At 43.6% G+C, this 25,015-nt stretch overlaps 2 protein-coding genes across 4 annotated transcripts; one reads left to right on the forward strand and one right to left on the reverse strand.

Annotated features, from left to right (window-relative positions):
* Positions 1 to 1,083: 1,083 nt before the first annotated feature.
* Positions 1,084 to 7,183, forward strand: LOC130393215 (uncharacterized). 2 transcript variants are annotated; one of them, XM_056603838.1, is made up of 3 exons: positions 1,084 to 1,634; positions 3,936 to 4,208; positions 4,651 to 7,183. In XM_056603838.1, exons 1-3 carry the CDS (start codon positions 1,293 to 1,295, stop codon positions 5,374 to 5,376), a joined length of 1,341 nt encoding a protein of 446 aa, XP_056459813.1. In that variant the 5' UTR covers positions 1,084 to 1,292; the 3' UTR covers positions 5,377 to 7,183. The 2 variants fall into 2 exon arrangements, with proteins under 2 accessions (XP_056459813.1, XP_056459814.1); XM_056603839.1 differs by having other exon boundaries at positions 1,084 to 1,616; positions 4,651 to 7,182.
* Positions 7,184 to 8,181: 998 nt separating this feature from the next.
* Positions 8,182 to 22,626, reverse strand: si:ch211-247n2.1 (calcium-activated potassium channel subunit beta-2). 2 transcript variants are annotated; one of them, XM_056604362.1, is made up of 5 exons: positions 22,364 to 22,626; positions 13,519 to 13,632; positions 12,166 to 12,336; positions 11,741 to 11,936; positions 8,182 to 10,753 (listed from the first exon to the last, which is right to left on the reverse strand). In XM_056604362.1, exons 2-5 carry the CDS (start codon positions 13,566 to 13,568, stop codon positions 10,469 to 10,471), a joined length of 702 nt encoding a protein of 233 aa, XP_056460337.1. In that variant the 5' UTR covers positions 13,569 to 13,632; positions 22,364 to 22,626; the 3' UTR covers positions 8,182 to 10,468. The 2 variants fall into 2 exon arrangements, with proteins under 2 accessions (XP_056460337.1, XP_056460336.1); XM_056604361.1 differs by lacking the exon at positions 22,364 to 22,626 and adding an exon at positions 18,719 to 19,827.
* Between the last annotated feature and the right edge of the window lie 2,389 nt (positions 22,627 to 25,015).

Consider the following 25,015-nt stretch of genomic DNA (forward strand, 5'->3'; position numbering starts at 1 on the left):
ATGTCCAAGCCACGCGCTACGCTGGGGGTGTACCTGTGGACGCTGATCCGTGTGTTGCATTTCGGGATTGAGTTCAATAGATATCGTAGCACTCTAGAAGAATGATATTGAGGTCTTCAATCTTCAATAATAATTGAGGTCTTCAATCTTCAATAATGATTACCAAATGGACTAAATGAATTGTTCAAGAGTGAGAACAATAAACAGATTTCAGAATTGTACATTGTTATGGGAACTGAGCTACTGAGACAAGTCGAACGCAACTCCTGGATCACCAAAATTTGATTTAATTATATTGTGCTTATTATTGTGATAGGTAATTTAAACTCACCAGTTTGTCCATTCGTTGCTTGAAGCATCATTGTCAGTCCAATGCAAATTCTAGCCCAGTAACTCAGCATCTTGGTTAATCTGTTCAACCCAACTTCAATCTTCAACCCTGTACCTGTGAAGCACCCCCACGGTGTTATTTAGAGCTACTGCTTAAGCAATTGTCCTCAAGGCTGAATAGACACTGACTTTAGACTTATTTTTGTTGATGACCTGACCGTTTTGAAGGTGTGTGGGGGGGTGCGTCGGTATGTGTGTGGTTGTGGGTGTGTGTCTTCAACAAGGAAGCTCAGCAAATTACTGGTTAACTAGTTCTGTCACTAAGATATGCATGCCATGCAACTGGGTCTCTGCATGAGAGAACCATGGTAAAAGAACAACAACAATGCACTTTTGCTTATTGTTATCCAGGATATATTGTTTAATTAAAAGCCATCAGACTCAAAGGGACAGTTTGCAGATTCGACACATTATCCTGATATTATGCCACCAGGTGTGAGTGTGATAAGAAAAAAGTGTATAGTTGAACAATAAAAGTTTTCATTCTTGAGGACACATTTCAAAATGATTATAAAGTTATAAAAATCACTTCTTTATTTTGAGACCTAAATCATGAATACAAGAAAAAGTTTACGCAGTGTCCCATTTTCCCTTAATCTATTTTACCAGCCAAGAGAAACGCATCACAATCCTCAAATATTGACTCTGCAGCACACCGTTCAAACAAGACCTGCCTCTTTTTGGGGTCAGGAAACCTCACAACGCTTACAACACCGGGACCGAATTAGAAAGAGTATAGTTATATAGACGAAGGACTCATCATCAAGAATCATCATCAAATTGCAAACAAAGGCCGCTGATGAAGACATAGACCAAAGACGAGGATAGGGCGAGTGGGAGCAACTGGAGAAAACTTCCCCTTTCAGCGGACACAAAATTAAAAATAATAATTCGGCGCCGCCATGACCCTGCCGTCCGTCGGTGCGACCAGCCTCTGTCTCCCCTCCCAGACCACCGTCCAGCAGCTGTTCTCCGTGGCCAGGGATGCCGGTGTGGTCCCGGACATCTCCCTGGACCCCGTCCTCACCGCCTTCCTGTCCATGGAGTCGCGTGCGTCCCTGCTGCACCAGTACGCCTCGCTGCAGAGGGGCATGACGCCGGAGCAGCTGGCCTCCTTCCGCCACAACGTGAGCGGCGAGCTGGGTGGCAGCACCAGGGTCCGCCACGGAGGAGTGGGCGTGGTCGCCCTGGCCCTCTCCGTGCTCTTTGACCTCGTGGCCAAAAAGGTGGGGGACGACTTTAGGGTGAGAGAGGGAAACTGTTGTAGAAGGTTCTACTGGCAAAGGTAGATGCTTGTTCTGAATCTACTTTCAACCATTTGCTTTCTTCGACGACTCGAAGGGGCTGTGGGGGAAATTCATGATATATCATTTGGATGTCATACTTGAGTATGACTTGGGTAGATGGTCGCGTTGCCATGGGTCTTATCTTGAGACAGTTTTGCCCCCATAACACACCAATGTGTATCAAACCTGTTTAGAATTCTGCGGAGGTTGTTTTCTAATCCACAATAAGATCCTTTGTTTTTTTCATGACCACAGTCTGCCAGTAAGTCTAAATACATGACTCTAGAATGTCACGCGTGTTATTGACGGTCTGACTAGATTTTTTAAATGCTTTTTTTATAATCTGGCATTTATGAAATTGCTGTTTGCGGAGGAGACAGCATTGATGGCTATCATCAGGGAGCGGGCGGGCTGTTTGATAATGACAATAAAGACTGGAAACTGTCTAGCCCTGGGTGAAACCAGTGCAAGGCGACTCTGGGAAAGTTTTGTGTGAAGTTTGTGAGTGAGTCATTTTTCCGTTTCACACGGGGGAGGTAAATACGACATGAAACGACACAGACAATGTGAGCCTCACAAGAAAAGTGTTGTTCAAAAGGAGGCATCCCAGTCTATGCATACAGGAAGGTTGCATTTAAATAAGATACATTAGTTACTTTTTTATTTGCAGGCTGTTATGTGCTACAGAATCAACCAAGGCTAGAGCCTAGATTGGTATCAACCTTGATGCATTGGTATCCCACATTGTCACACATTGTCCTATATTGTCCCACACAAACGTAGTCTTTGTCCCACATCTGGTGAATTGGGATCTGGTCACCCTATGTAGAATCTGATAATTTAATAAATTCCCGATAATGTAATAACCCCAATAAAGTAATAAGAATCTGCACTTGAGTCCATTAAAATGTAATAAAACCAGATAATGTGATAACTTCCCGATAATGTAATAAAGCCGATTCCCAATAACGTAATAATCTAAGTACCAATAATGTAATAAAGTGTTACATTAACGGGAGGTAATTACATAATTTAATATCGCAGAACCTGATAATGTAATAATTTTGTTTGTAATAATTGAACAGCAGACCACCCATCACTTGGGTCCAAGTGGTGATGCTGTGTAGGCAACTCTGTGTGGCTATAGTGCCACCAATACGTCAAAGTTGAACATGCATCAATGTTATAAACATTTGACCCGTTCATCCATTTTTCACAAACAATGTATCACTGGAACCCTTGGGCCAAGCCTTTGACGCATCCTATGATGTCTTTTTCCGCCATATTGGATTTAACGCCATCTTTGATTTGATCAAAAACCCTTTCAAAGTCCTCTCTTGTCCCAAATGTTGTCTAATCTTCGCGAAACTTGGCCCAGATGATCTTCAGACCATGACACACGAATGCATTCAACATCTTCTTGAAATTCAAAGGTTTTGGCCGTGAGAGGCTATCAAACTTGACGGTGAGGACACCAAAGAAGGAAGCCCATTTCTCAGCAACCCTCTAACACATCTTAAAGGTCACATGGCATGAACATTTCAGTTTTTGAGGTTTTCTAACATTAATATGAGTTCCCCTAGCCTGCCTATGGTCCCCCAGTAGTTAGAAATGGCGTTTGTGTAAAACGAGCACTAGGTATCCTGCTCCGCCTTTGAAAAATGAAAGCTCAGACGCTCCGATTTCGAGGTTCTACAGGCGTTAACAATGTCAAAGGTACCTTCCAATGGTAAAAAGGGCTGCAGCAAGTTGTAGTGTGTCACCCTAAAGAAACCAATTTTCTTTGGCCTTGAAAACTGGTAGACAACAGAATGTCTTTATGTCTATTGTCCCCGTTGCATACTTTCAACCTAATGAACATCATTCTAGTAGCCTACAGGTATTTAATGCCCCCACACACACACACACACACACACACAGACACAAACACATATCCACTGTCACCCCATAAACACACATGTGACTGTTCTCCCGGCAGCAGTTGTTCAGGAGGCTCGGGTTGGCTGGTAACCGCAAGGTTGCTAGTTCGATCCCCTGCTCCTCTTAGTGTCGAGGTGTCCATGAGCAAGACACCTCACCCTAATGGATCCCGACGAGCTGGCCGACGCCTTGCATGGTTGACTCCGCCGTCGGTGTGTGAATGTTTGCATGAACGCACTACATGCATGAATGTCAGGCAATAATTGTAAAGCACTTTGGATGAAAGCATTTTGGATGAAAGCGCTATATAAATGCAGTCCATTTACCATTCCTCCCAAGGTCCCGAAGCAGCAGGGGGCGACCGGTTGCCTATTTGGGATCCGGCACTCCTCCAGGATCGGCCGGATGATCCACAGCTACCTGTCTCTGATCCCCGGTGTGGCCAACGACCCTGAGGGCATGGCCGAGACCACAGAGCTCTACGACAACTGGCTGAAGCTGGAGCTGATCGACCACTACGAGAGGATGACCAACAAGAAGAGGATGGGCTCCGAGGCCATGAGGCAGTGGCTTGCTGGCGCCGCCGTCCACATGCACATGAGGATCCACCAGGTCAGGAACCGAGGCCCCCAGGGGGACGAGGGGACAGTAGTGTTTGATTAGTGTTTGAGGTTGATTGCGTCTCCCCAGTGGCCCGATGGGGCGAGAGGGAGAATACACAGGGGAATAGGGAAATGTTCCCGGGTTGACTGAAACAAAACACCTAAAGTAATATATAGATACATACACATACACATACACGAGTTATAGAGTATGTCAGGCCTATGCTTTCAAATACCTTGTAGAGGTGTGTGAATGTATTCGCTTTCAGATTTATCAATGGGAGGTTTGTCATATAAACAGAGCATGACTTCCAGCATCGTATCTTATCGTTGACTTCCTTATTATCGACCATTGAAAGCCATTGAGCCTGTGATCATATTCATATCGGCTCCACTAACAAGCTAGCACTAGCTAAACGTTCCCCTATATTTTCCTCTGATCGCCTCCCTAGGTGAGACTGAAATCGGTGCCTCTTGGCTCGGCCGAGTCCCTGCGCCTCTCTTACAGGACGGCTTTCGCCCAGCTGGTGCAGGACTACGCAGCCTACCTCCGCCGAAACATCAGGGAAACCCCGCCTTCAGGCACATACAGACCCAACGCGGCCCAGCCAGGCGAGCGAACACCGGCGGCTACGACGTTCCACCGCCTCACCGACCACGGGACCGGGAAGGAACCGGGTGGGACAGAGGGAGCAGGGGTAGCCATCTGCGTGGGGGCGACGATGGGTAACGTCAGCCTGGCCTGCCCCATGAATGACCTCAACGGGACCGGCCCCGACGGGCATAACTCAACCACCGCAGCGAACCAAGCGGCAGCTTTTAGCGGAGGATCCAATGAGGTTACGGGGCAAACGGGTCCAAAACAGATGGATAATAATAATGACGCGGGCCCTGAAAGAGGTGCAGCCAGTGTGTTGAGTGGTGTTGGCGGGGCTGCGCAGCCAACAGCCAGTGACGGTCTGTTGGTCATTGAAGCCATGAGGAACGTGAGCCATGGTGTACGGCATCGGGCCTGCGAGTCTCCAGTCATAGAGCAAGCCCTGGCCACCCTCATTTCAGAGGCGCAGGACCTGGAAGAGAGCAGGGACTTTTTCCTGTACCCCCGGCCACTGCTCGACAATCTGCTCGGCCAGAGAGCTGACTTTGACTTGAAGATAAGATGGCGGAAAACTATTTGAACTATTCGTAAAGCTGTTAGGGAGATTGAGAAGCATGAGGGTATTGGAACAGCCTCGGGGGGTTAACCGCTGTATTGGGAATCTAAGTTGAGTGATTGAGTGTGTTAAGACAAAATGGTTCAAACAAAATGCCACACATTTTGTCTTAACCTTAAAGAAATGATCAACCAAACCAATTCAATATAAAATAAAGATGAAGATGATGATCTGATTGTGTGTGTATGTGTGTGTGTGTATGTGTTTGTGCGTGTTTGTGTGTGTGTGTGTGTGTGTGTGTGTGTGTGTGTGTGTGTGTGTGTGTGTGTGTGTGTGTGTGTGTGTGTCCCTACAATAGCAAACCCATTTACAAATGGCAAAGACATTCCTACTGAAGTTAAGGTTTCAAACACAGTTCAAGCCTTCATTTTTGCGGGCTTAGACAAAATACCATGTTGCCCTTGTACTTAACCAGCAGTTTAGGCTATCTAACCATGGGTTGGATAGCCATGTGTGATTGTTATAATCCAGATATCTGAGTCTGTGTCACGACAAACTCGCCGTTGGTATCTTCACCTTGTAATCAACGAACTCAGTGCCCTCATCACAACGTGAGTCAGGCCTGATAATATCAGACCTGAGGGTAAAAAATCTTTACCCTCCCGACCTTTTGGTTTGGCATTCTTTTGAAAAGTCGAAAGCTGTTGTCCAAGTTGAGAACAGTGTTGGAAGCAGAGAGAAACTGGCACAGCCCTCTGAGGTAAACCGGGGGCACGCATAATCATCAAGAGTTCTATATTTCAAAATAAAGGTCTGTCTGCTGTAAGTCTGCTCGGAAGTAATTACTGTCTAGAAAGCCATGGCGTGGCTTCCATAAAAGTAATTCTTCCTCATGACAGAGAGACTATCATACTTGTTCCTTGTTCCGAGAAGGTCCTTTGTGTAAAGGAAGTATTTCCATGGCTCGAGACAATGGTTTCCTTCTGTATATTGTTTTTGCACAACACTTGGTGTTTGACTGTGTACCTCTGGTTTCTGGAGGACTGTTATCCGTGGCTGTGGTGCAATTAGTTAGATACTGAAACCTGCACTTTTTCACAGCAGCCATCATTGTTGTTTTTCTACTAGTTTCTGCTCATATTGAGGTAATGAAAATGTGTCCCTGTACCGGGAGGAAGATAAAGTACGTTTGATCACTATTCCAGCCAAAGGTCTGTATCTTATCATGTTAACAAACGCAATGCTCAAAAGGACCTGTGTTAAATCAGTATAGGCTATAAGATGTTAAAGCTTCATTTAGATTCACTCAGTCAGGTGTGGTGTTTTGTACTGTACTCTCAGGTATAATCTACTGTGAGAGGCACCTGGAATCAATAGACCAAGTAGGGTAAATACACCAACATATTAACAGCACATCTTTATAGAATGAATGGGTCAGAAATGTAGGGCTCAGAGGAAAATACCCCTCCATTTAGAAAAACATTAAATAGGAGTTATACTTTTGTATTAGAGAAATTGTACGATTGTATTCTTGCCAAAAATAACAATTGTTTTACATTAACATGTACAACAACACTTTTGAATTGATTATTTAAAATGTATACATCAACATGGTTGATCCAACCCAATGCACCTATTCACCAGCCCAGGGTGGCCTTGTGCCACTTCCAGATCGCTCGGGTTCCATTGGCACAATTTTCTGGCAATAAATAATGTACTTGTCTGTAGCTAAATATGAATGTGGATATTGCTGTCCAATAGTGTAACAGAGGCTAAAGAGAGGCTCAGGAAACACATAAAGCTACCGAGACGGTAAAGTGTTGATTTGCCATGTCGTGTCCTTGACATTGCAACGCATTCACAGTGTGTGTAGTGACTGTAGTTGGTCCGTAGGGCTGCAGAGTGTGAGCAGTATGGTAGAGTAAGCTGTGATGCTATGGGCACGCAGCATTTAGCGAAAGGTTTCTCACTAAGTCACAACTAGGCCAGCTGTCACTGCACGTCATGATCCCACCAAACAGCTGACTTGTGTGTTTGTGTGTGTGTGTGTGTGTGTGTGTGTGTGTGTGTGTGTGTGTGTGTGTGTGTGTGTGTGTGTGTGTGTGTGTGTGTGTGTGTGTGTGTGTGTGTGTGTGCGTGTGTGCCAGCGTGCGTTTGTGCGTGTGTGTGTGTGTGTGTGTGTGTGTCTGTGTGTGTGCTTGTGTGGTGTGGGTGTTTGTATTGGATGGTAGTGGACCGATAGCAATTGGGTGCAAGAAGACAAATTGATTCGGCTTAACTCTTTACATTTCACAATGTAAGGAGTGATTCCATGTATTGTGCAATATTGACCATGCACTTATCGTCCACTTTCATTCATAAAAAATTGGACATAACATGTTCAGTTTCTTTACCTTGTTTTAACGTGTATAAGAGGGCATACAGTAGCTCATCGTATGCCACAGAATAAGAGCCTATTGTGTAAATGTATATAACGTTATGTTATATAGCCTTCAGATTTACTCCTCCATTAACAGGAGCGACACAGAACAATGTCCTTGTGAACCCCCTGTTGCAATTTGTACACACACACACAAAACCACACGGACACACACACAAACACACAGACACACTGACACACACACACAGACACTCACACAGACACCTAAACACACACACAGACAACCACACACAGACACACAGACACACACACACACACACACACACACACACACACACACACACACACACACACACACACACACACACACACACACACACACACGCCACACACACACACACACACATAGGATTAAAGGTTTCATAGCTGAAATACCTTTCTTCCCCCTGAGCAGCAGTAAAGCCTGAATGTCCTCCATGGACTCATTATCTCTCCCTGCACTGTGTGTGTGTGTGTGTGTGTGTGTGTGTGTGTGTGTGTGTGTGTGTGTGTGTGTGTGTGTGTGTGTGTGTGTGTGTGTGTGTGTGTGTGTGTGTGTGTGTGTGTGTGTATATGTGAGTGTGTGTTGTGGCATCCCGCCACTTAAACCTCGGTCCGGGCGGGTCCAAGGTGGGGTGATTGACAGTGTATACCACCGCCACCCACTGAGTGGCGACGAAGAGCATCACTCTCTCCCCAATCAGCGAGATTGGGGGACACCTGGCCGAAAGCCGAGGAGCCATTTTAAGAGGAGCACGAGGACTGACATTAGGGGCAGACCAGGAACGGGAGCGAGGAAGGAGGAAGCGCTCTGGAGGAACGGGAGCAAGGAAGCAGGAAGCGCTCTGGTCTGCGAGCGGCTAGAGGCCCACGGAGGCCCTAGAGACCGCGAGTATCATGGATTGTCTCAGATATATGCAATAAATGACGAATGAGGCTTTAACCCTCACTGAAACTTGTGTTTCTTAACTGGAACCCGGCTCATTGGGGTAGCGGGTTGCCACAGTGTGTGTGTGAGTGTGTGTGTGAGTGTGAGTGAGTGAGTTTCTTTCGGTTGGGAGTGGGTGAATAAAATCCAACAGAATAAGATTGAGGACATGGGATTTGGAGCCTGAACATGTCCAAAGATTTCCGGGGTAAAATTCAGAGTCTTCAGAAAAGAAAGAAGATAATCTAAATCCTTCCAGGCCAACTAATATTCAACTATATTCACAATTATAATTATATTACTTTTTTTCTGTTTACATTATTACCCAAATGGAGTGCACATCCCCTGCCTGGCAAATGGTCACGCTCTGAGGGGGAGCAGCTGCCAGAGAAAAACCTAAAGGAAACAAAATGCAATGGCTCCTTTTTGTACACCCTACTGAGTGGAGGGTAGGTGTTTGGAACCTCACATCAATTGCCTTAACTCCATCTTCAACTAACTTTCTTTATTATTTTTGATCAGATATTTGGCCCTTAAAACACTGATTATTCAAAGAAGAGGGGATACAAAACTTTAGTTCTTGGTCATGTGAGACTTAAAGTTAAAGAACATTTTACAGCTGCCTGTTGAAATTGACTCCTTACTAGATAAGCTGTTTTATTTAACCGTCCAAAAAATCCTATCAAATTTTTGTCTAGATAGACAAAAATGTCTATCTATTTGTCTGTATCTATTCCCTCCTTGCCCATCCATGCAAAGAATGTCTTTTGGTTTTGTAAGATACTTTGGATAAAATCCTCTGCAAAATGGCAGACATTTCATCATTATTGTCTATCTGATAGCCTTAATTAGGTTAATTTTTCTCTATTGTAATCTTAATGTGGCAATGGAGTTTTCCCTTGTTGGCAACTGTACTGATTGAGATATTGGTACCTCACATATTCACTGCTTCTAAAACAATTATGTGACAGAACGTGATGGCAACGATGATGATGAGGAAGATGATGATGAGATGATGATGAGATTCTGAGGACAAGAACATTATATTTTTCTGATAGGTCATTGTATGTTCACAGTGTCAGTTCATAAATGGACTGACACTGTGTGTCACTGTCATATTATTTTCAATATTACAGCTTTATGACATTTTATCAGCGACACCGTTTTAAAGGAGCAGTATGTCTTCAGTCAGAATGTATGACTCTGAATTAGGCGGTCAAAATGTCTCAATCAACCACCCTAAAAACCATCAGGGCTGTTTTTGTAGCTACCAATCAGAAAAGCTCTCCATATTCCATGTTCTTAGTGTCCAATCTCTGGCTAACGTTGCTGATCTGTTCATACATGATTTTATGGGAGTTTTCTTTTCTTGCCTTAGGTCTTTTCATATCCTCGTCGGCTAGTGAAAGTTCCTGTAAATTTTGCCTTTGGCCCAAATGTCACTCAGTCAAATGACTGTTAACAACAGACATCGCATATCAGGTCCATCCACTGCAAATCAAACAAATCTTTGGAGCGCTGCATTCCATGAAATTCATGTCCAGTGTCCAATGCATTTGAAGTTGCGTAGTGATGGTGTTTTAAGACTGCCCTTGAGATACGACTTTGGTAGCTCCCTGGTGTGCAAGGTGCAGTACATCAACCAGGTACAATGCATGGGCCACGCCCTCGCCTTTGAACTTCTCCTCTCGACAGAGCCACTGCCATGGCTTTGCTTCCCCCCCAGCCCCCAATTGTTCTTGTGGCGCCCGGGAGGGTGCATTCAATCCTCATCTTTTAATTCGGCTCAGCTGCTCGCACATGACGGACAGGTGTTGGTTGAGCTTGACCATGGCGATGATGATGCTGCCCACGATGAAGGTGCAGGTGGGCCAGAAGAGGGAGTGGAACACCGCCACCTGGCCGTAGATCTGGGTCAGGATGGCGTTGTCCGCCCGGTCGTCTGGGTCCACGAAGCAGAGCACGGTGCGCTGGGAGCGGAGGCGCTCGGATATGTTCAGGACCGTGGCGTGCGTCGCGGCGTAGTCCTTCTGGCACTTTGGCACATAGAAGCACTGGAGATGAGAAATTGAGGAACAGGGTAAATGGTAAATGGACTGCATGTGTATATAGCGTTTTTTATCAAAAGCACTTCACAACCATGGCTAACATTCACCCATTCGTGAACACATTCGCACACCGACGGCGGCGTCAGCCATGCTAGGCGACAGCCAGCTCGTCGGGAGCAGGTGCCTTGCTCAAGGACACCTCGACACTCAGCTAGGAGGAGCCGGGGATCGAACTAGCAACATTTCGATAACCAGCCAACTTGCTGCACCTCCTACCCACTTTCTTGTGTGACTTCCGAGGTATTTTGTAGCATATCAGGTTGGACAGGTTTGACATAGCCACCTCATCGTTCTCTGGAACTTCACTGCTATACGCTATTTTAATTAAATATTGGCCTTAGATCTTTCAATGACATTATTATTATCATAGTTGCTGTTGTGTGTCGTAATAGTTCAACCAACCAGTTATAACCTGGAATTGAATAGGAAGGGGTTTATTTTATTGTTCCTTCCGATGCAAACCCACTCTTGATTTGACTATAGTACACTATAGTATCTCTAATTCATTGAAATGTTCAGTAGGTCCTAATCAACCTGTATCTTTCTTTTGGGATAATATTTCATTTACATTTTGTCAAAAAATTATATTGTTATCGCAAGTACACCTGTCAACAGGAGTGAATAAACCTGAACCTAAAGCAACAAAGTTCTGAGTGGCCAGCCACTTAAAACATCGGAGGAATGCCTTTCGATGGCATTGACCAAAGATATGACATGTCCAGGTTATTTTAAGCCACGAGTCAGTCGACACGTTTAGCATTGCTACTCTAAATCTGGCATATAAGTACAAGTACATTTTGGGAAGTATACATTCTCTGCAACTGCATTGCAACGACTGGGTGTTACACCAGTCTTTGTTATCTTGGGCCGCTCCCGGGCCACCTCCTGCTCCTAGAAGAGCCTTTCCGTGCCGCTGACCCCGTCCTTACGCACCTCAGGGTTCCTGTCCTGGCTCTCCTCGTTGTGGGACAGGCGCACCACCTTCCCCGAGGAGTTGAGGCTGACGTAGACCTGGAGGCAGGGGTAACGGGAGCTCTTCCAGCACTCGGCTCCGCAGCTGAACGAGCAGTTTACGTCCCACACGATGGTGGCGTTCACGATGACGCATCTCGATTCCTCTGTCCACACGCTGAAGAGAAGAAGAAGAAGAAGAAGAAGAAGGAGGATGGGTCATTCTGGGTCTGTGTGGCCCATCGTAGGGTCAGTGTGGGGAGCCCCTTCTCCACACATCACATTATATTTTGTAACTATACATTTTGTAACACTAAACAATTAATTAGTCTAAATGTTGGGATGGATTTCATTGTGTCTCCGACGGGTACTACCTGTCAGAGTTGGAGCGCAGTACGGGGTACTACCTGTCAGAGTAGGAGCGCAGTACGGTGATGGCCAGGACAAAGTACATCATGAAGGAGACCAGCACCATGCCCAGACCCAACAGGATGGCTCGGTCCTCCCCGGCCCTCAGAGCCGTGACCGTTTTCCTCTTGTCCAGCACGTCGTAATCGCGGCTCTTACGGTAGTTAGGTCTGAGGGGAACACATCATTGTGTTATGAAAATCACGTGGTGTCATGGTAACCATTTCCCAGGGCTTGTCCCACTGACCTGGCAGATCAGCTTTTCAGGTCAGCCTTTGATCAAAGCTCAACGATGCATATCGCAGCTATTGTGTTGACTTGGGAAAATGACTTGGGTGACTTGAGCTGGTATGTTTGAGTGAATACTGGTTTGATGGAAACGGCATTCCAACAACGGCATACAACAATGGTGCTGTCAAATGAATGCAATGTCAACTGATATGTGTCCCTGCGGTCTGGTCATTACGCCTGATCTGCAATATTGTTATAGTGTGTCTTTCAGGTGAGAGATGAGACTCTATCGTGTGTGTCATTAGACCAGCGTGTTCAACCTGAGGTCCAGTTGGTACGAGAGTGTATTTGCAGCAGGGGCATGGCATTTTATTCTTGACATAGACACATTTTCAATAGTAGAAAAAAAATTATAGATGATTCCGAAAATTGAAAGGTGGTTTTGTATAGAATAACAATATAATCAAATATACATCTGTTTCTACTTCTCGTTTAGTGTGTCTATGCACTGTTCAGTATGAAAGCATTCCTCTCTATATGTATTGTATAGGATGTCTGTATGACACATACTGTCGATGGAAGTACATAGGGTCTTTGTTGTGGTACTTTCAAATGGTATGCATCAGAAGCCTGGGCTTTTTTCAAACATTGTGTGGCTCTGTTTATTCCATCATATGTTTTCCATTGTAATCCATGGATGTTTTGTGTTCATTCGCGTTCTTTCCACTGTTTCCCAGTGGCCATGGCCTTCTTGCAGCAATAACTGAGTATGAAGGGGCGCTGGCATCCTTAAGTCGGGTCTGCATGTGAATTTATCTATTTTTTATTTTTATTTTTTTGAGCTGGTCCCATAGGGGGTTCAAGACAATTAAGTGGTACACCTAAAGTCAAAAGTTGGGAACCACTGCATTAGTCGACAGAAAAGTTATCATTGCACATGAGGTGACAAAAGGGACATAAACATATTCAGTGTTGGTGAAAGTAGCAGATGTAATATAACACTTTTCAATTGCAGTTCTATGATACATAATATAGTATAAGATAATATCAATAATAATAATACATAATTCTGGAAAAGATTTATTACAAAGAAGTTGTAATCACCAGACAATTCAAATTACCTCCTCTCACTTCCTCCTTGAGGGCCCTTACTTCCTGCCCAGAGGAACATACTCTCTCTGGTATCTGGGAGTTGCACTCCTCCGTTACTGTTCACCCTCGCCGGTTCAGACCACCTGCCAAGTACAGAAAATCAGTTATAATAAACCCCACAGACTCCTAGGGTTAGAGCCCTGTTTGAAAGACTTCGTAAAATCCTGTCCCTTTACTCATAGTCTTGGTGAGTAAAGGGTGCTGTGCAGAGAAATGCCCTCAGAATTTTTTTCTTGGGGATCAATAAATGATCAAACACCAACATCAGGCCAGCTATCCATATACCCGTTGGTTATTGTTTTTCGGTGATGGCCAGCATGTATATAGCATGTAAATGATCAAAAAGGGCCCAATGAATCAATGCTAGCTTTAGCCCTGTCTGTACTACTCAATGACTGGCCCTTGCCAATAGAGGACCTCCCAGAGTTTCTCTTGCTATTTTGCGGCTATATTCCACTCGCCATCGATTTTTCCACATGTGTGTTTTAAAGGCGGGCCAACTTCCACAGTGCACCATCAGATTAATGTTCCTGATGATCAATTTTGCCCTCGGGTCGCTAGTCCACACTAGGCGACTTAGAACATGTGGAAGTTCACAACCAATGAATCCTCTAAAGGTCGTCTGCGCCTTTTCAGAAAACCTGCCAAATCACTCAGACACATCCACTCAGCTAGACTGGAGTAAGGTCTGTGTAGCCATGATTAGGTTATTTGCATTAATATTTAAATACAAAGTATTTGTGTATATTTTGTATGTTCTTTTCATCTGGGATGATTAATATTCTATTCGATCTTACACTAGCGGGAATTCTGTTGGCCGTGTTATAGAGAAGTAGTCATGTTTCATCTTCACAAGTCAACGCCTAAGTAGAGAAACTGAATAAACTTTCTACAAATCGACCACTCTTTAATGAACGGCGCAGTCATTCCTACTGAAACGCACATTTCAAGCCTGCGTTTTTGAGGTTTAGACAAAGGAACTGATGCTCTGGTTGTTATGCAGCTGTTTAAATCATTAAGAATTACTAGGAAGAAAATGATGGGTTGGTGTCTGATTGTCAACATTCAAAACTAAACATTCAGTACACTCTCAGGAAATATTCACAGATACCAGTTCCCGATTTAAGCCTGGTATCTTTCCGATATTAGCTATGCCATAGGCCTGTGTCAAATGACTGCTTGTCAACGCAATTCCAATAACCGTACCATCACTGTATAGTGTGGAGAAGACGGACAGCTGGTCGTTCCATCAAAGAGGGTGATGGTGGTACCTGGTGCTTGATGTCACCTTTTGGCAGCGCTTACATGCCTTTAGATGCCTTACTACTGAGACTGGCGTTGTCTTGTTGGGCTGTGTTTAGGTTCAGATGATATCAGCTGTGTATGCAAGGTCAGGGTTTGTGTCGGGAGAAAGTAAAATGGGCTGCTTGATGCCATGTTTACCCTAACCTTCACCTTATCTCTGAACTTTTACATTCCTAAGTTCTCATGTTGTGATTTTAGGGTATGGGCCTTGCATGCATGCATGCATGCATGCCTGCGTGTGTGTGTGTGTGTGTGTGTGTGTGTGTGTGTGTGTGTGTGTGTGTGTGTGTGTGTGTGTGTGTGTGTGTGTGTGTGTGTGTGTGTGTGTGTGTGTGTGTGTGTGTGTGTGTGTGTTGTGGCATCACACACACACACCTTGAAAGTGTGTGTGTGTCTGCATGTCTACATGGTGTATGATAATGTCCGTAACACATTTTGGTAGAAATAGAGTCCTCCTTTGAAACGAGGCTGGTGATGACGGTGATCAAATGTTAACCATCCCTAAAACATGAGGTCCTCCCAACCCCACGCAGAGAGGGAGACCACAGAGAGATTGTTTTGCACTGCGACCAGGTGTTGTGTTGTGACCAATCCCGCACGTAGGCAATATACCAAAAACCTGGAAAGTTCACAGCTAGCCTTGGTGGAGACACATACTGAGGTTGAGAACAACAAGACTTAGAAATGGGAAATGATATATAGACATTAGGTATTATTTATTACTGCATAGCTTTGGTCAGATGTTAAACTTAATTGAAATAATTTTCATTTAATTTAAGTATATTGAGTTTAGTTTAGTTATGTTTATTAGGATCCCCATTAGCCATTGCATTTGGCAACAGCTACTCTTCCTGGGGTCCGCATTTAACAAGACAAACATACAATAAATCAACAATACATGAAAACAGGATAAAGAATAAAAGAGAACAGAAAAAAACAAAACAAAAATAAAACAAAAACATGTACAATGTGACAATGTGACAATGTATTTACATACAATATCTGTTAAGGAACCCCGTACAATATATATTTAAAAAAATGGTGTCTTGCCTTCTTTACCATGTCAAGCAAGAACCGAGTAAAAACGTAAATCCCATGTTTAGGAGGTTCCTTTTAAATAAAGACATACTGAAACAATGAGATAAATCATGCATTGTGTGTGTGTGTGTGTGTGTGTGTGTGTGTGTGTGTGTGTGTGTGTGTGTGTGTGTGTGTGTGTGTGTGTGTGTGTGTGTGTGTGTGTGTGTGTGTGTGTGTGTGTGTGTGTGTCCCCGTGTGTACGTGTGTCCGTGTGTGCATGTGTCCCTGAGTGCTGGGGGGAAGCTTGGCAGTGACGGAGAACATTTTGGAGGGGCTATCAATTTGTGTTGCCTGATACAGAAGGAGGTCGAAATACTGCAGGGGTTGACAGACACTATATTTGTATTGCTGTCTGCTCTCTGTTGTTGTGATGTGACCAACGCCAATCTTCCGGAGGGTGTACGCATATGTGGAATTGCGTTGGTTTTTTTTGGAACGTTTTTTATTCAGGCACACTGAGGGCTTTCTTGAATACAAGGTTAACAAGGAGTCTTACTTTATAAAGGCCTTATTATCCAACCAATGCAGGGGGGTGAATATAAACAGTGCAGATAGCACGGTAGCACTAGGGCCCATGGGGTTGGGGGGCCCGAAGAGAGAGCGGGCCCACCAACAATGTGTTTGCCGGAGAATTGGCCCTTGCGAGTGATTTATGTTGCCCACTCAGAAATACACCTGTGTTTAACATAGAACTCATGTTAAACAAAATTTTCCATTTGCTCCCTCGAAAAGGAAAACCCATCTCCATCATGGTTGACATTGTTTTCATCTGACTAACTTTCTATGGGTGCTTTCACCTCCTGATTACACCAACGCACGACATTTTCATCAAAGAAAAGTTCACGTTTAACATACCTGGTTTAATATCTTTATTCAGGCTGCAGCAGAAGAGTACATATATATAAAGCAATTACGTGTTGTCACTAACAAATACACTGACGTTTTCAATGCAGAGACCGAATAAAAAAAACTAAAAAAACGAGACCGTACAAAGTCATTGTTGCACGTTTATAATTTTCCTAAATAAGGATGCATTGTGAGTATCCCAGAGGTCTCTACTTTCAGTCCAATAGACGATCAACCCGTTCGACAGAGACGCATTTGTTTACAATGTTTGGTTTAGCTAACAACGTGCAGGCAGATAAGTATCAACTTCGACCCTCCTGACCTATAGGTGTGAGAATGGTGACGGCAGGTGTTGTCAATGAGTAATCACCTTTCACCATCTCTTTTAAAGAGTTGAGAGGTTTACGCTATCCAGTCACCATCTGTGACGACTGGAGAGTGGCTGAATTAAAGATTTATGTCATTGTATATTCAGATAGTCTTGGTGAGTAAAGGGTGCTGTGCAGAGAAATGCCCCCAGAAAAATGTGCGTGTTTCCTTCCAGTCAGAATTCAAGACGTAAAAAGAAACAAGTGAGGCGATATATTTGAAGTGAGGTTTGACACAGTGAGTGAAAGAATGGAAGAAACATCACGGTTTTTGATGCCACTGTTTGCATAACTTCACCAGACTGGTTTCACAAGACTTCACACCCATTCCAGAAATACTTAGTAGGTGATTGGATGAACCATCAGAGTATCCCTTTCAATCACGTTTCACATAGAATAGGTAGTTCCGCATAGGGCGCTGCTTGGTCGGAACTACGGTGGTTCGGCCAGAAGCGCATGACATGCCTGGCAAGATGGAATCTCAAGTTGACACGCAAGTCAACTTGAAAAGGCCACCCAAACGCAATTATGCAGTGGCAAAGGGTTACACAAATGTGGCGCGATTTACTTTTGCCACTTTTGCCAGTACAAACAACTTCCCTTTGAAATATACATTAAATTAAAACAACTAAAACATGATTCTTAATGAGTTACTAGTATCACTTCTGTGTGCGAAAGAAATCCTAGCCGATCATGTGCGATCAAACAACCATTTTGGTATGGAAAGCCCATACCAAACATCTCGGGAAAAATCTCTTCGTAGAGATTTCCAACTTTCTGGCTGATCATTAATTTGCGCAGACACCCAGGCAGGGTTCTGTGATGGGGTTCTGCTGATGTCTGTTACGCTCCTTCACATCAACACTGCCTTTTCCCTGACCCCAAGTTGAGCATGCTGCTGCTAAGGATTGCTGAGCTGATATAAAACATTGGTATTTAAACGCTTTCATCACTTGTAATCTGAACGGCCAGATATCCAGACATCCGGCTTACAGCAGCAGCATTTCCTCACGGATGCCCTTATCTCCTAGAGTTTAATGTTGTGGCGTTTTTGGCACTGGCTTATCAGACACATCACGTTCACTTTTGTTTATGTGTTTATAGCATGACCCCTGATAATGGGCGGTCATGTTTTTTTCCATTGGGCAGAGCTCTCTCTTGGATGCTTATACTGTAGATCCCCGGACACAGAAACACGAGACACATCTACAAATATACAAAGAACAACAAAACATCTCATATGATTGGATGGTTTTTTGGTGTACGATTGTGTGTTTCTCCTATTTACCCAAATACTGGTCAAGTATGTCTGATTCTAAAATAAAAAGATGTGTAAATCATCAAAAATGCATCATAAATGTAATGCTTTCATAAGCAGTAGGTACACTATTATCCTTGCCTGGATTATAGTGAATGCATCCTTTTGATGAATACAAATCAGTTTTTTTAGGAAAAAAAAACCTAATATAAATCTAGATGTGTGGGTTTATATGTGCCTTACAAGAGGATGGCCTTCACTAAGTCCTAGCTTTCAGCTACTGAGAATTGGTGTTTGAAAACGGGTGCTCACCTAATCTCCGTTGGCGTGGGACAGGTGTTGCTGGTCTGACTCTGGGAACAATTGTCAGCTTGCATGGCACCTTGCACATGATATCCCTCAGTTTCCCATCTAGTTATACGTTCAGCGGCGCTCCTCATCCACCACGACAGCCTGGCCGAAGCCTGGCCGAAGTGGCTTTCAATTGCTGTGTTCAACTAAGAAAGCCCTTCCAAATCAAACGATGGACTGACAGTTTTAAAAATTCCGTTTTAAAGATATCAAACACAAAAACATTAATAAAGCTAATTAACAATTGAAAAATGTATTACTAAAACAATTTAGTTGGATTGTAGTGGAAAATCATGAAAATATTGAAAAAGAAAAAAAATCCTGACTTCCCTTACGCCAAGCTAGCTCTGTAAGCGTAGCCTCTTTAGGAAGCTGCTTCAACCGCCAGTTTAAGTCTCCATCCGCTGTCCCTTCAGGCCTGCTTGCATACATATAAGGCAGGCCTGTGGGAGTGGCAATTCCCGCCATTAAAATAGACGACAGAGGGACAAGGGGGGAGCGATTGTAATTAATTGGAACGGCACCAGCAGCACTGTGTGCTGGCAAACTCCACATAATCACTTAAAGTGTCATGCCAACAATGGCTTTGTTTGTGAGGGAGCCCGCGACCACCATGCTGCAACCCTCCCCGAGTGTCCCTGTCCATTTATGTCTGTCTCCGCTGCCCTTGTGGGACACAATCCCAGTCACACACACTAACACACAGCATTGAGTTTGTGTTGGGTATCAAAAGGAAATGAGTTTACCTTGGAAATGTAATGTTTTTGAGCAGCGTTAATTTGTGCATTCGTATCCCAACATCAACCCCCACGGTCAGCAAGGTATAATGTGTGGATCGGGTTCTACTGGTCAGTAGGTGTCCGCCATTGCTTAACAAGTGATCAAGCGAACATAACATACGCCGTCATACGATCCACTTTGGCTCCTTCTGTAGGATGGCAGCCTTTGATGAATGTGCTTCCAGTGAGATCATGTTGATATTTCTGGCTTGAAAAATTAATTGATTAATGAGTCCACCTGACAACGCAAGTTGCAGAAGATATAAATAGCAATGCTCACATGAATCTATATATTTCCCCCATCCCCCCCCCCCGTCCACTTAATAGGCTTCAATCTGTAGAATTTGCAAATGTGTTTATAAATATATATATATATAGTATATATATATATATATATAATATATATATTATATATACTATATATGATGCATCAACAGTCGTCGAAATGATGGCTTTCAACCATGCCTTTTCCCGTCACATGGAACGTGCTTGGATTGTGTGTGAGTGGGTGTGAGCCAATGAGAGTGCGAGATGGCAGGTTGCCGAGAGACAGCATTACCTGTAGTAAAGCAGACAAAGTGTCTGTCCTGTCAGGCTTCTGTGTGTGGCCCTATATTTCACCTGTTTCATCTTTCAACTTTTTTTTGGAGTTGCAACCAACCAGGTGGGTGCAACAACAAATGAAAGACAGACAGACAGACAGCCAGACAGCCAGACAGACAGACAGACAGACAGACAGACAGACAGACAGACAGACAGACAGACAGACAGACAGACAGACAGACAGACAGACAGACAGACAGACAGACAGACAGACAGACAGACAGACAGACAGACAGACAGACAGACAGACAGACTGTGTGAATGTGTTGCTGGTCAAATGGGGTATCTGTTGTCTCACAAAGCACGTACTCCAAATATGCATGTGCACACGACATGCATGCCCACACACTCACACATACACACACACAAACACACAGACAGATCTGTATATCTGGCAGCATGTACCCTGAACGCCTCTTGTCTCTCTTGGTCATATAAACTAGTGGCATGCGCATCAGGTGGCAGTGCATGGTGACAGCACAGGTGCTGCGGTAGACAGATGCACATGCCTGTGACGCACACACACACGTACACGCACACACACACGCACACACACACACACACATACACACACACACACACACTGTCTGAGACAAAAGGTCATGCTTGTTCTGGAATGAGTTTTGCTGTGTGTGTGTGTGTGTGTGTGTGTGTGTGTGTGTGTGTGTGTGTGTGTGTGTGTGTGTGTGTGTGTGTGTGTGTGTGTGTGTGTGTGTGTGTGTGTGTGTGTGTGTGTGTGTGTGTGTGTGTGTGTAAATATAAAAGCTGTTGAAATGGACAGTGAATTATGGGGCAGGAGACATTTGTTCCGTTTGGAAGTCAAGAAGTCATGACACACATTGGTCTAACTATGCAACACAGCTAGAAAGTTATAGACACAGCAGACATTGTATACAAGAGATCATTTTGCCCATGCTTCCTTGTTGACTAGGTTTGTTCAATATGACCTGTCACTCTATCTTAGGAAACTCGAAACTTGCACCAAAAGAACAGCAGTGGAACAATAGTATTCATTTAAGAAGCAGTCAAGCAACCATCACACTATAGACGAGTACCATTAAGGCCCAGTCTTTACCGCACAGACCCAGGTTTGATTCCTGCCCGTGGTCCTTTGCTGTATGTCCATCCCTCTGTCTCCCATACCTTTCTGTCTTACTCACTCTACAATAAAAAGGAAAAAAACTAAATAAATACATAAAAAATGTAACCTAACCATCCTGCCTGAGCATAATCATGGGCTAGCTAGGCTATGTATGAGGAATAATATGGGCAACTATATAGGAATAGTAAAGGAATAATGAAGAGCAATAATCTTTAAAATATATATATATAAACCTTGCTAATTTTTTTCTTACTGTTTTTGTTAGAAGTACCAATAATCGTATTGTCGGTGTAGCAATCAGTAATCCTTTACCTTTACATCTTTGATGCTATCCACGCCATCAAATACAAGCATATAAGTTCTCACATTATATCATCAGGAAAAAATCCCTTTTTCTCCCTTCATGTAAAATAGGAAAAATCGGACTAATTCAGACTTTTATTTGTAGAGGAGGTGGTGATGAGTGGTGCATTCAGTTGTAGTTGGGTGCCGTCTGCTTTAGTGAATTACTTGGAATATGCTGAACAAACATTTCATTACCACTATGGTTTTAAAGGTCTCATTCACAGTAGCTAATTAGTAATTATGCATATTGTTGACGATGAATATCCATCTATTCAGTTACTACTCAGAGGCACAATGACTTATGTCTTGCTTGCTGCCTTGTAGTTTCAGAGATATGAATATGAATACAATCTGATCTTAGAACTGTGATTTCAGTAAACTGACTGAAATTCTTGCTAAACATATAGTGATTACATACATTTTACTTGCATGTGTACAAATAATTGTACTAATATTATATTACACCTGTCATAGATTTAGTGAAGCAACAACGTATGTTTATTTCATAAGGACTTCTGTGCTTGTTATAAGTTACAATTAATTGTTGGTGTCCTTTTGTGTGTCGCATGAAAGTATCATGTAGGCCTACATGTACCACACTACTCAATATTATCATATCTGATATTGGTCATATCTGATATCAAAGTGGCCCATGATTCAACTCCCCTTTTTTGTTGATGGAAGAAAATGGGTTTTGCTTTGCAGTGCATCAATTCACAACAATTGTCGATCACAAACTATCTATTGATTATTTAATTTATACACTTCTTTCCTTACCGTAATTGCTGCTGACGTCAACAGGTTTTGAGACAGGTGCGGTCTTTTTTTTTTCTCCTAATTCCAAAGGAGAGAGACTTATTTTCTCTGACGTCATGGGCTGGGGGTGGCGGGGGAGCACGACGTTGACATTCAAACTCAAAGCCGTCCGTCAGTACAGCGTTTGGTAACTTATTCTAGTGGCAGAAGCCAACCAGGAACTTTTTATCCACTGCGTAAGGTCGCTGTGCTTAACTTTGGGTGGCGGCTGCTATGAGCTCGTATCTGTGCTGCAAGCATGGCATATCTCCAATACCCGGCATGTGTAAAGACTGACCGACAAGCTCAATAAATCTCTCACACACACACACGCACACGCACACGCGCACGCGCACTCACACGCACGCACGCACGCACGCACACACACACACACACACACACACACACACACACACACACACACACACACACACACACACACACACACACACACACACACACACACACAAACAGGCCCACACCAACATACACACATACAGGCACAAACGCACACACACAAACGCGCGCACACACGCAGGCACGCACACCTCCACTGCGTCCCAAGGGCTGCAACGTTAAAATGATTGGCTGAGGAGGCTATAGCTAATGATGTGTGGGCTGAGTGGGTCGACTATATTTAGAATATCTGAAACAAAAAAGGAGAACAGCTTCAAAAATGAAATTAATCATTAATTCTCAATGCAAACTAATGCAGTTAGTGACCTGTGTTTGCGTGTGAATGTAACCAAATACCATCGACACGGACGCCTTGATTACAAGGAGTGTTTGTAATCTATCTCCCCCTTGCGGCCAATAGTGGTATCGTTTGGTTCATTAAACCTTTCGGTTTTCAATAGGTGAGGCGCGCCTCCCCTGGGGGGCGCCAAAGCGCCACAGGGGAGGCGCGACACGCAACACGCAAAGAAAAAATACACATCTTTATGAAGATATCGGTAATTGGGCGTCCGTGTATTAGTTTTAAAATGCGTAGGTAATATGATCCTGAATGCGTTTCTGGTTTTCTGTGGAGAGCAAGTTCCCCCAGATCTCCACAAAGGCTATGAAAGTCCTAATCTCCTTCACCTCCACCTACTTATGTGAGTGTGGGTTTTCCGCACTGACCCTGATTAAAAACAAATACAGATCAAGTCTGCAGGCGGAGGACGACTTGCGTTTATTTCTATCCGACCAGTTTAATATAAAACACAATTGTATACAATATATAATTAGAGGGTCCCCGCTCCATCTTTCCATCAGTTCGGGGGTCCTTGGCCTGGAAAACATTGAAGACCACTTCTCTAGTAGACCTCGTTCAATAGTGAACGCTTGACTTTAGCTTTAACCAATGTGGTAAATGCTCTATTGCTTCCAAAGGACTGGCCTAAGTTTGGTATTCACTGTGGTAGAAGTACTACTGTTGTTTTACAGTCTCTTAAGGCTTTTCATTAAGTTTATCACAACACATTGGGGGCACAATATGCTGCTGTCCCATTGTATTATTGGCAAATAATTATATATATAAATAAATACACCTATGTATACGTATAATCGATATGTTATATATATATACATTTAACATTTAGACTCTGAAATGTTTGAACTGAATTCTGTTGTTATTCTTTGTTTAAATGTTGACATGAAATGTAAAATATCTGTCAACCCCTTTTACGTCTGATACACTGTGAGATTAGTATCTCATCCTAATGAGAATGAGAACAGACAAAACAAAAGACAATTTGCAACAAAAGAAAAGAGCAAATTTCTTTCCAACATTCCTTTAATTGGGGAAGGAATGTTATCACATGTTGTTCTTGGCTAAATAATGGGTAAACATAATGAGACATTTCTAGACGTCTCGGTAAGTGGCGACGTTTCCGTTTTCTGGTTTCCTGGTATATGCGTGTGTGTGCGCACGTGTGTGTGTGTGTGTGTGTGTGTGTGTGTGTGTGTGTGTGTGTGTGTGTGTGTGTGTGTGTGTGTGTGTGTGTGTGTGTGTGTGTGTGTGTGTGTGTGTGTGTGTGTGTGTGTGTGTGTGTGTGTGCGCGTGCCCGTGTGCGTGTGCGTGTGCGTCTCCGTGTGGGTGTAGTATTAGCAATTGTTAATGTTCTAATTCCTTGTATAGTCAATTTGAAGTCATTTAAAGATGATGCAAACAATTATTTCCTTGCCTCAGCATGAACTTGCCACACTGTCCCATGAGCACCACTAGATGGTAGTAGAACCATTCTCCCACTGGTAGTTGATTTCTTCGGATGATGTGTCTCTGTTTGGCCTCCAGATGGCATATGTCGCGAAGGATGCAAACCATCGTCATTTGTTCATAGGAAGGCCATCCTGCACCAGCCCTGAAGGCCAGGTTTGGGCAAACAAGAACCTATATTATGAAACATTATATTACAAAGCATGATGATATAAGGTAATAATTTTTTTTACTTAGATTTCGAAAATGAATTTTCTGTGTGCAGGGTGCGTGTGCGTGTGTGTATGTGTGTGTGCTTGTGTGTGTATGGGTGTGTGCGTTGTGTTTGCGTGTTCAAGTTTGTGTGTGTGTGTGTGTGTGTGTGTGTGTGTGTGAACTGTTCCACCCCTGTTATTTTATTATCTACTTCAAAGGTTTGTTTTCATAGCGTGTTT

Source organism: Gadus chalcogrammus, chromosome 12, assembly GCF_026213295.1.
Source record: "Gadus chalcogrammus isolate NIFS_2021 chromosome 12, NIFS_Gcha_1.0, whole genome shotgun sequence".
In the NCBI taxonomy this organism is placed as follows: domain Eukaryota; kingdom Metazoa; phylum Chordata; class Actinopteri; order Gadiformes; family Gadidae; genus Gadus; species Gadus chalcogrammus.

Coding starts and splice junctions, on each gene's coding strand:
- LOC130393215 (XM_056603838.1), top strand. CDS start 1,293: ATGACCCTGCCGTCCGTCGGTGCGACCAGCCTCTGTCTCCCCTCCCAG. Junction 1,635..3,935: donor AGGTGGGGGACGACTTTAGG/GTGAGAGAGGGA, acceptor ATTCCTCCCAAG/GTCCCGAAGCAGCAGGGGGC. Junction 4,209..4,650: donor TGCACATGAGGATCCACCAG/GTCAGGAACCGA, acceptor TCGCCTCCCTAG/GTGAGACTGAAATCGGTGCC.
- si:ch211-247n2.1 (XM_056604361.1), bottom strand. CDS start 18,846: ATGAGGAGCGCCGCTGAACGTATAACTAGATGGGAAACTGAGGGATAT. Junction 13,633..18,718: donor CCCACGCCAACGGAGATTAG/GTGAGCACCCGT, acceptor TGTACTTGGCAG/GTGGTCTGAACCGGCGAGGG. Junction 10,754..11,740: donor GCCAGGACAGGAACCCTGAG/GTGCGTAAGGAC, acceptor TCTCATCTCCAG/TGCTTCTATGTGCCAAAGTG.